The sequence below is a fragment of the Phytophthora sojae genome (assembly GCF_000149755.1).
Source record: "Phytophthora sojae unplaced genomic scaffold PHYSOscaffold_1, whole genome shotgun sequence".
NCBI lineage: Eukaryota > Oomycota > Peronosporomycetes > Peronosporales > Peronosporaceae > Phytophthora > Phytophthora sojae.
The window spans coordinates 1051375-1062869 of NW_009258115.1; the positions used below are offsets into that span (position 1 = coordinate 1051375).

Consider the following 11495-nt stretch of genomic DNA (forward strand, 5'->3'; position numbering starts at 1 on the left):
GAGGCGCGCTGAAGGAAAGCGCGCTGGCAAAAACTTCAAGGCAGAAAGTGATCACTTCTTTTTTGATTCAGAATAAAATAAAATAAACACCTAGCACCAAGTGGAGTCCATGCCCACTTGCAGTAAGCTTTACGCTTTGTCGTCGATGAGGTTGGCCATGGCCATCTCCTTGATTTTCTTCGAGTTCGGACGCGACTTGGTCTCTTTTTCTCTGACGCTCGCAGCGTTGGGGTCGACTTCCCAGTCCAGGTCCAAGTCTTCGGGCGCTGGACCGCCCAGCAGGATCTGCGTGCAACGAGCTTGGAAGCGACGGCAGTACGGCGCCGGCGCGACGGCGGAAATCCCTCGAGCAGACTTGCCCAGCAGCACCTTGCCAGCTTTCTCCAGTTGTTTCTCCCAGTCCCATTGCTGCAGGATGTCGATGATGCCGACGAAGTAGACTTCATCGTCTCCGAGCGGTGAAAGATTCACGCCGCTGTTGGGGTCCTCGAGGTTGACTTCGCGATCGAAGGCTTCGTCAAAGTCGGACGCTGTACCGAACCCGCCAGGACGAGGAGCGCGCAGGTGGCACTTGTGGATGCCGATGAGCAGCGAGTAGTCCATGATGCCCACGTCCCGGAGAAACTCGCAGTCCGAGACCAGCTGCTTGTTGAGATGAGCAGCCACGTCTCGAGGCAAATGGAGCGAGCGAGCCAGGTCCAAGTCCTTGAACACGATGTCGGGTCGGTGCACGTGGAACGGGAACTGCGGCACAGTACCGTCCAAAGCTGAGGTGCGGCCATCGCCGGTATCAACAGCAGCGTCCGACATGACGTCTTCGTTGGTTCCACCGAAGATGTAGGTCGCATCACACTCGGCGCAGGTAACTCGGTCACCGCGTTGCGGTCGACGCGCGCGACGGTCCACCCATGAGCCTTTCACGTCGTACTTCTCCGTAATTGTGGCAGTGTGCTGCTCGCTGTGTAGCACGTTCGACATAACCGCGAAGTAGAAGTTGCGACCGTAGAGCCGAACGCGATGGCACCCGAAGAACCGAATGAGTCGCGAGTGTGGGTTTGCTGTCAGGTAGCGCGCGTACTGCGGGGCCATATCCACTAGAGCTCGGCATTCCTTCTCCTTCAGACTCTTGACCAGCAGCGAGTTGTCTCCCGAGAAGAACATGAAGGCGCCACTTGACCCCGAACTCACGCGTTCCTTCGCCGTCGTGCGGAAGCTCGCCAGATACTTCTCGTCCGACAAGCCGAATGCAAGCCGAATCGCACGGAACTCGCGGGGAGCGTAGTCGACAAACACCTTGGGCTTTGGGTCGTCGGGCAAGAACTCGCGGCCAATGGCACTACCAGTGCTAGGCGTGCCAGCTCCAGTAGCTTCTGTGCTGCCACTTCGATTTCGGAAGACCCCACGCCCTTGGCTAAACGCTGACGAGGCTGTTCGACGAAGGCCAGCGAAAACCGCCGAGCGCGTCGACTTGCCCTCCACCGGCTGCTCCGTGTCGACGGAGGATCTCGTACTTTGAAGCTCAATTTCCTGCTCGAAAAGCTCGAAAGGGACCTGGGACACTGGGTACAGCGAAAATCGTCCTGGAGTTTGGTGGAACGAGCGGAACAGGATGTTGCTCGCTGTCAAGCTGGTTCTGGAGCTGCGAGGGCTTTGGCTGCCTTGACTACGGCTGTGTTGGAGCTCGAGTGGCTGGCGCCAGTTTCCGGACAAGTCTAGACTTGAAGCACCTGTAAAGGAAGTCGGTCGCGGATGTTGCTGTACGCGGTCCCCGCCACGAAGTTCCGCATCGTCGACTCCAACCAGTGAACGGTGAAGAGCTACAACGGGAAGTTGCGTTCGCGGCTCGCAATATGCCCGGGGAGACGAGAGGATCGTGACGCTCTGCACGTGGGAGATAAATGTGCTGTTAACCAGCGTCGAGTCTCGCTCCGCCCCCACGAACAGAGTCGTCTCTACTAATCCGCCATCGCGGTTCCGAACGGCTGAGTTGGCCACGCCGTCTTCTCCGAGGACAGTGTTGGCGTTGTCGGTAGTGATACTTGATGCTCTAGCACGCTCTGCTGCCCGAATAATGGCCTTGGTGATTCCACATACCGTGTAATAAATAATCTCTCGTTGGAGAGTTTCGTTGTTCTGCGAGGCTTCGTACGACTCCACAGTGGAAGCATCGTACGAAGAGGATGACGAACGGCTCGATCTTGCCGTGGATGGAGGGCCCATGACGGATGACAGGGGCGCCAGTGACTGCCGCTCCTGCGGTCTCACCGCTGCACTCTCGCGCACGCTCTCGTGCGCTTCAAAGGCCAACACGGTCGACGTCGGCGACATCATGGGCATGTCTTGTGGTGCCAGTATCCCCGCCTCCATAGACATTACCGTAGCTGAGAGAAGTGCCACGTTGTTTGCCCTTGGAACCCCGGCATCTCCGTTTGACGAGCCTGACAATGACGCCGACTGAGACGACGCTGATGCCGAGACCGACGCTCCGAGCGATGGGCCATCGTCGTCGTTCTCTTTGCACTGATGAATGCCACAAAACACCAGTCCGAGAACGCAACACGGCTTGTTCACACTGAGCCAGACCACGCCTGCCACGAACCCCTTGGCGGTCAGTACGAAGTGGAAAAACGCGTCAAGGAAGTTCATCCCTTTACTCGTTTGTTGCTCAACGCCTTCCACTTGAACGTAAGCAAGTGCACTGGCGTTCGACCGGTAGATGAAAAACACCACCAGCAACACCAGCCATGTTGCATTCAGCGCATGGACGTAAATTGTCATGCGCTTCATAAGACGTCGTCGGGCCTTGAACGCAATAATTGTCCCGCTGTTGGACCGCCACCAGCCCACTACGAGACACAATTGCGCCGATACCACGACGAACACCACGATCGCGACCAAAACGCCCCAAAACTCCAAGTTGAGCTCCTGCCACTGCGCCAATCTCTCCGTTCTCAGCGTAATCGTCTGGTTAGCGTCGGTAGGCAACATCGGCAAAATTAACGCCACGGCGCGACACACTTCGGCTTGTGTAAGTTGAAATTCGTCTTGGACATGTTGCGAAAAAACTGCAAATGGTGTTGCAACACTTGCAACAAGTGAAAACCCCCACACGACCAAGTGGTAGAGCACGAGTTGCCGCTTGTAACTTGCGAATGGGTTCGAGACCGACACGAACAAGTGCAAAATGGCGGCACCGAACCAGCCCACCCCTGCCAGCAGCAGAAACATCTCTAAACCCGCCGCCACGCTGCAAGTTGCCATCCCCATGGGGCGACAGGTCCCGTCCTCCGTACTGCACATTGTCAAAGTGTGCGTTAGCGTCAACATCGCGAGGCCGAACTCGCTTAACGCCACATACGCCAACAGTTCGTTCGGTCGTCGACGTAATCTTCTCCTCCGCAGGAATGACACGAGCACCAGTAGAGTGGTCAAGAGACTCAGCCCCGCACCTAACACGGTTGGTGCTAACCGCTGAGTTTGTTGCGGCGCGGCAAAAGTCACGGCGAAGCAGCTGAAAAACACGCTAACGGACCCGAGCCAGAAGAGAATCCGTCTCCAGCGCCGCCTCTTTTTCCTCCACCTCGCTAGTCGTACCGGCAACTCGGTCTTTGACTCGGCCAGCTCCGGGGCCGGCAACTGCAACTGCGAGTTGGAACCTGCGGCAACTTGAAGTTGCTGCTGACTCGAGGGCCTCCAATCTACAGAGTTGGCAACGGAAGCTGAAGCTGAGACGCGCCCATTGGCTCCGAGGATGGCGGAAAGCGCGTGTGAGTGGCTGCGCGTGCGGGCCACGCCCGCGTCCTCGTGGCTGCTCCTGGTGGGCGTGGACACGGCCTGGTACTGCGGCGGCTCGTCGTCGAGGTGCATGGTCGCGCACGAGCTGTCGGGACTTGGAGGAGGCAGCGCTCGTCGCGGCGCTGGCATCCTATAGACGCCAAGTAAAGAGAGGGGCAGTTTCTAGGACACAAGTTTAAGTTAGTGCTAACCCGGGAAACTGAAGTTTAAGTGAAGCGGCTGTGTCTATCTACCGGGGCAAGTGTCGCGGCCCGCAGCAGCTGACTGCCGGCCCCCAGACGCTCTCTGCCCGATTGCAGCGCGGCAGCGGCGGATGGTTCTGTATAAATACTGGAGCAACCCCCCCAGTCCAGCGCACGCGACGGTGTCTTGGGAGTCCAGAGCGCGAGTGACTGGGGCCGCGCCCCGCACGTACACGGGGCGGAAAGTTCCAACGGCTTTCCGCTCTCTATGTGAAGAGTTCGGACTTTTAGCTCAAGATGTTGCCGCTCGCGCGGATTGGCCGACGCGAATGGCTACATTTACATTTTCAACCAATCCGAGGTGCATAAAGTGTGAGTAATGTGGCTCGCACTTTTGTGGCCACGAGTTTACCTCTGGAGGCACACTTCGAGTGCAAGAAGGCAACGAGCGCAACCAGCAGCTGGGGGGGGGGACTATTCATGAGCCTCTAGTGCCTGCCTAGGAGCCGTTATGGCCGATAGTCACGTCAGCCACTCTCTATGGTTTAAATCCATCGCCGCCCGTTGTTACAGTGCGTACGCATGCAAGGACCGTGGGCTGGTAAGCTAGCCGTTTAATGGACACAACCGATGGGTGCGCGCTGTGCGGGCCGCTGCGACCGGTCTATCGCGTGCATGCTCGTGCATGATTCGAGTCGGAGACGCTGGACATGCGCCTTGGTGTCACAGCTAGCACGGGTGACCCTTCAATTGCACCACCGGTAAAGTGCGGCGCAAGCAACACCCAGGCTGCTTGGTGTTGCCGTGTTGGTCAGTCACTCACGGAAATGGCACTTTCGGAAAGTGCCAAAAGGATGCTAATCCATGCTGGATGTAGGAGATGACATACGCGCGAGGAATTAAGTTTCAAGTAGATTGAAGCCTTTTTGTAAAAGTCTAAGTAGGTGAATGCATCAATTTGCAAGTAGATTGCCACAGTCAAAAATAACGTTTTATCATATCCGAATTGAACGTTAATTTTATGGGCAAAAATAACTGTTTTCCAGGGCCAAGTAATATCGTACGAAATTACCTTTTTAGAGTAAGAGTGTCGTAATGCTAATGTGTAAGTTTACATCATCGCTTCGTAGAATTGTATGCACGCAGACCAAACTAACGCACTTGGTTCTGTATTAAAACTTCGTCGGCCGCGCGTCTGATAAGTACAGTTGGGTTTGTTGAAAAGTCTGAAAGCAACAACCTACGACTCGTAAGTTTTAAAACGGACGGGCATTCTGAGCAGGCCACGCCTCTGTTAAGTACTCTTACGTTTATTGTAACGTACGACAGCAATAATTTACGACTCGTAAGTTTTAAAACGGACGGGCATTCTGAGCAGGCCACGCCTCTGTTAAGTACTCTTACGTTTATTGTAACGTACGACACCAATAACTTACGACTCGTAAGTTTTAAAACGGACGGATATTCCGAGCATCTCACTTCGCGGTATTCTGAGCTTCTTGTCGTACATTTTGAAACGGACGTTCATACTTTTTTTCAGTATCTTGGGCCGGAGCTTAGCAACACATCTCTGTAGGAGTTTCATAACCACCTCGTTTAGCCCGTGTTCTCTTAGCTCGCGAGTTTTCACTGCAGGGCTCATTCGTCTTTTTGTCGGATACCCACCCAACTACACGCCTCAACACCTCTACCACCTCTCCTGTTTCGGTCACCCGGACAAAGTCTTCGCCCATGATCACCTCATCCGCTGTCGAAGAAGCGGACATCGCCGAACTCATCGAGATGCGCATGCTACGACCTGAGCTAGATGTCGGCTTGGATCCCCTCGACCCCTCTTCTTACGGCGTAGTTTCTGACCATGGGAACAACGTTGCGTCTGTGACGCTTGAGTCGAAATAGGCTCTGCTGCAACGCTGTCGCGAGTTTGCTCGAGCCCGTGGCTTTTCCATTCGCGTGGCCAACAACAGCTATCACTCTCGTCGTCAAGAAGGAAACGCCAAGTACACTTGCAAGGCGGTGAAAGGACAGCAGCAGCTCATTCCAGGCAGCACTGCCAACTGCCCATTTTTCATTACGGTGTACGGGATCCGCAACAACTGGAAGATAACAAGGATGTGTCTGGCCCATGACCACTTCAGACACGGCGGTTTTCAGGGCGATACCTTTGTTGAAGGCGGTCTCGCAGGAGATACCTCTCGTCAGCGACTTCGCGATGTGCCCTACCGAGTGATGAGGGGCGTCGTTGAGCGTGAGTTGCTCCCCTCTTACAGCGGAACGTGGGCCTCGGGCACAGGGCGGGCTATCATCGACTTTTTGATGACTAAGGGGATGATAACGAACCGAACTGCGGCATCCAAGATCAAGCGGGATCTTCTCGAATTGCTGCGCGACGACGTCGTCGGGAGTTACCAGAAGCTGGAGGGATATCTAGCCATGGTGAGTGATGCGAACTCCAAGACAAGCTACGGGTTTGGCAGGCGCGAGAATAACATGTTCAGAAGGGCTTGCGTTTTTCCAGGGGCATGCCTTCAAGTACACTGCCGACACGTCATCGGTCTGGACGGAACACATCTCAAGGGTGATATGAACAAGCGCGGAGTGTTTCTGTTGGCGACCACGAAGGACCTAGAAGGCCATGTGGAGAAGCGCGAGAACAAGATTTGTTCTCTGAGAAAGGCGGCATAAACGATCGACCAAAAATCAAGGGGATCAATGATCGAGAGAAGGGCGACCTGAACAAGACTGGGATTGCGGAGATCGAGGAGATTCTACGAGCGATCGAGGTACCGGGATGATACTCGCACGTAGGCGGGGTGTGGAACCAGGTAGATCAAAGCTGATCGACACATGGAGAGTGGTGATGCCTCGTCCCACACCGATCGAAGAGGCGCGGTGCGAAGGGCGCATGTCGAAAGCGAAGGACGTCATGCACGAGGGCAAGATCAACGAGCGACATCGTAGAGTGGGACGGCTGAAGACCGAAGTGGACTGATCGCGATCGAGAGCTGTGGATCGTCGATCGTCGATTGCCGATCAGCCAAGATGGGGAGCACATGGGGGCGAAGCCAGGACAAGAATCCAGTAGTTGTTTAGTTGTAGGATGGTAGGTGAGATGGTAGTGGTAGAGAGACACCAGCTAAACATAAATCAGAGCAGAATTTGCACCGAAGAGCACAAGTCCCCTCAAGTCGTCAAGTCCCAGGAACTACATTGGCCTCGGCAAGCATCGACACTTTGGACAGTGAGCTAGTGGTACGGTTAAGACTGGATTAATACATTGGCCAGCTTGACCTACTCTAGCGATCTATTTCTTGTGTGCGAACCCTCGATCGACCGGATACTGCTTGGCCGGCGATCGTTTCTCCTCTCGATCAACCTCGATCCCGCTATAGGAAGCGGCAAGCAACTCACGAAAGGAAGGAACACACCCGGAAAGGCAACTACAGGCCGTGGATCGACTCCAGGCCGACCGATCGGAGCGAACAACCCTCGATCGGAGCGTATACTCGGACGCAGAGCGAAGATTCCCGCGCTGCTCCACAACCTATCCCCGCGTCACGCCAATACATTCGATCTTCACCAGATTTTGGCCGATCCCGCTACACCACATCCACATCCTAGTTTTCGGACTCGCTATTGTCGATCAAGAGGATTACTCATTGGAGCTGGTTCCTGCAGAACATGAAAGACGCGCTTCAAGACGTCTCGGCGTGGAAACCTGTGTTCGTATCGGACAAACAGAAGGGTCTCCTGGCGTCTGTGACGGAGTTGTATCCGGATTCCGGACATCGATTTTGCGTTGGGCACATTATCACCAACATCGAGAAGAAGGGCTCCGCGCTGACGCCGGCAGAACAGTCACTTGTGTTTCAGATGGCACGTAGCGAATGCGAGAACGACTACAAGTTTTACAGCTCAAAACTCTCGGAGACTCGCCCTTTGGCTGTGGAGTATCTCGCTGGAATTGACAAGTCGCACTGGGTGACATACGCGTTCAACGAGAAGTACAACCAACCCTCTTATGACGAGGTCACTTCCAACCTGTCCGAGGCAGCGAACAGTTGGTTGGGCAATGCATTGCGGTCGTCCTACCCCTTGGAAGCTTTCGAGCAATACTTCGTCAAGGTGTTTGAGCTGTTCGCCGAAAGGCGCCGCACCTCCTCGCGACAGAAGGGTCCAGGTAGCAACGCAGGACACGCAAGCACCTCCCAAGGTGAGCCGTACGACGATTGCGAAATTGACGTGATGAGGACCACCCCTGCAGCCTTCTCGGACTTTCTCCTTCCCACCTACAAGAAGAAGCTCGACGGGATCATGGCTCTTACGAAAACCCTGCAGATTTTGCCGTGCCTTGATGGCCAGTACATGGTGCGATTCACGGACATCAGCAGCAGACCGGACCACGCCCATCTGTGGCGAACCGTGAACTTGATCGAGAAGGAATGCAACGTGCCGACGCTGGCAAGACCTGATGTTCCCGTGTGTCCATGCAGTCAAAGCTGCAATTCATCACGGAATGCACGTGAGCGAGCTTTTCGCCTGGAAGGAACACACCGTGTCGGTCGCGCGGCGGACATATTACTACCAGTTTGTCCCGACCGTCCGCTCGGCGACCATCGCTCAGGATCTTCAACTGCTAGTACCTGAAGTCATCGTCACTGAAGCTGACTTAGGGAAGCGTGACATGAAGCCGGGTCCAAAGCCGAAGAACAAACGCAGGTCTGCACGACCAGGTTCTGTGGCGTCGCCTGCCATTGCTATGACTCAATAATACTAGAGCTGCAAGACGTATGCAGTAGAGTCGTAAGTCTTTGCAAAAGCATAACAAAGCAAAAATTACATTTCGAATTCTTAGTGTCAATACGCCGAGAACGGACCTTGGTTTTCTTAAAATTCTTCTCGTACGAAAATGATATCATAAAATTCTTATTTACCTTTAATAGAACTTGGATCGAAGGAAAGTATTATACACGTGATAGTTCAAGGATAGATAATATACTGCAAGGATAAACTTAAGTGAAGATATTATATCTGTAATATCGTACGAATGTGTTACCTTGATGCTTACTGTGACTTGACGAAAATTGGTATTCCATAGCAACAATTCGCACGATCGAACGACTTTACTTCCCAGTAATACAACTCGTTCTTGTGCGCTATTATTGATACTGACGCAATGTAAATGGAAGAAGTATATACAACAAATTTATTATCATTTGCTGCTTAGACCATTTCATCAAAATAAAGTGAAAAAAATATTTTTAATTACTCAAAAATGAAGAAAATAAAGCTGTATGGCTAGCCGGATGGCTACATCCGAATGGGAACTCTACACGTAGGGCAGTTAGCTACATCTTCGGCCTGAATGCTTCTCGCCACGTACATTGACATGCACTCGGCACACATGGCATGTCAGCATGAGCGCGGGGTGACCGGCGCCACTGGCGCGTACTAGCAAATGGCGCAAGTTGATAGGTCCTCGTCTTGGTCCTCCTCCCCCGTAATGTCGATCACCGTTGGGGGAGCTGGTGCCGAGAAAACACGACGTCGTCGAGCAGAGCGGGGAGGTGAGCTCTGAGCTGTTGTTGAACCCCCTAACTCAATGTCCCCAGACACAGACAGGACGAGCGACTCAACAACAGTCGTGGTCACGTCACCTGCGGCCGTAGTGATGATACGCAGGTCAAGCTCGTTAAGCGCGTCACGGCGAGCGCGGTGGTACAGCTTATCGTGCTCGCGCTTGTAGGCTCGGGCCTTTTCCAGTCGCTGAGCCTTTAGGATCGGGTACCGCTTTTCCAGGCACGCACGCTTGCCAACGAGCTGCCGCAGACTTGAGACAACCCAGTTGGTGTTGCACAGGGGGCAGTTGGCACCATGATGTTTTCAATAATGAGGCACCTACTTATTTTGTTATCGCTGATGTTCCGTTTGCTCGTCCTCCATCATCTTCATATCTTACCCTGTCCTTAATTCTTATCGCGTTTTCAAGTTCTGATAAAACGTTATTTTTGACTGTGGCAATCTACTTGCAAGTTGATGCATTCACCTACTTAGACTTTTACAAAAATGCTTCAATCTACTTGAATTACTTAATTCCTCCATATGCGCACTACTTATTAGGGCATCTCCACCGGTGCTGAGTAAAACTAAAAGCAAATTGCCCTAAGATCCGTGCCTACAACGGCACAACCGTGCTAAAGACAGTGCGCAGCTCCACCGGCAATTGAGACTCGCAGCAAGCGCGTTAAAGCTCTTGGTTCGGCGCCAGCCATGGCGACGGCGCACAGCTGTATAGCCCTATAAAGGGCCCGGCAGCACGTTGAGGAAGACCCAGGGATGACGTAGCAAGGGCGACACTGCGGTCTGTGACGCTTGCGCTGCTTAGAACGCTTGACTTGGCCCTACTACTGGTCGGTCGACATTTACATGTACTCAACCTTTTACTCAAAGCCTCCTCCGTTGGCAAACTTGTGCAAAACTTTGATCTGCGTAAAAAATGGAGCAATTTGCTCAGCATTTACTCAAACCGGTGGAGCTGTACAAAACTAAAACTATGATTAAATATTGACAGAAAAGGGGTAAAATTTAGTTTTACTCACGACCGGTGGAGATGCTCCTAGTGCTGATTCATACTCTTTCGTAAGACGATACTTAGCCCCAGAATGCCTATCATAAGACAAAACGTCTTACGCTTTCCGATCAACGCGTTTTGACTACATCTTGGTTGTTGTATACCAGTGGCTACATTGCATATTGTCTGTCAAAACATAAGACAGTTTGTCGGACACTAGTTTGCGCCATACAATTGGCCAAAAATGTTCAGGTCTGCTCGCCACGACAGCGGCATCGTTGCCGCGGACGCGGTGGCAACGTTGAGCGCCGAAACGATGCAGTTGCATGATGCGGTAGGGTAAGTAGCCTCCTGTTCACACACGAAGCGATGTGCCTGTAGTTGGCCACTGGCAGCAAGCTTAAATATCGGCATAATGACTGCACGAACGCGTGCATGCAGTCCGTGGAGCTGTTCCACTCAGAGGTGCAGCCGTTGAAGGGCACGGAGTTACGATGAAGTTTGTAGACGTAGACTAAGAGGGACAAATAGCTCGTAACGGTACTACATGTACATTTTAATGTAGTAATTTTTATGCTTGAGCGTACATCATAGTAGTTGTGAAGGCGAGGCAGCCAGGGAACGGTGTTGCCAGTGGGCTTCCCGAGATCCTCTGACCCCCTCTTACCTAATCATTACAGTCCAGCAACAAAATGCAACCACGTACTCTGCAACGGCGATAACACCTAGATATTGTACCTACGACGCTGAGGTGCGGAGGAGCTCCACACTGCTGCGCGGGCGCTCGGCGCGCGCCATATCGCTGCTGGGCTCGACCTTCGGCATCGGCGAGTTACTCGGTATCTCCTGCAACTAAGCCACTGCCTGCAGCCATGCTTTTTGTCGATGCTACAGCGTAGACTGGTTTGCGTATGCGCCCTCTATCCGAATCTCCATCTTCTATGTAG

General features: G+C 53.3%; 2 protein-coding genes across 2 annotated transcripts; both read right to left on the bottom strand.

Moving 5' to 3' along the window:
• Positions 1-129: 129 nt before the first annotated feature.
• On the bottom strand, positions 130-3867 carry PHYSODRAFT_320671 (phosphatidylinositol-4-phosphate 5 kinase-like protein; the record flags this gene model as incomplete). The annotated part of the gene is made up of 1 exon (XM_009515761.1): positions 130-3867. One exon carries the CDS (start codon positions 3865-3867, stop codon positions 130-132), a length of 3738 nt encoding a protein of 1245 aa, XP_009514056.1.
• A 5561-nt stretch (positions 3868-9428) lies between these two features.
• PHYSODRAFT_320673 (hypothetical protein) lies at positions 9429-11373 on the bottom strand (the record flags this gene model as incomplete). Its single annotated transcript, XM_009515762.1, has 2 exons — positions 9429-9807; positions 11291-11373. The coding sequence occupies 2 exons, from the start codon at positions 11371-11373 to the stop codon at positions 9429-9431; spliced, it is 462 nt and encodes a 153-aa protein (XP_009514057.1).
• Between the last annotated feature and the right edge of the window lie 122 nt (positions 11374-11495).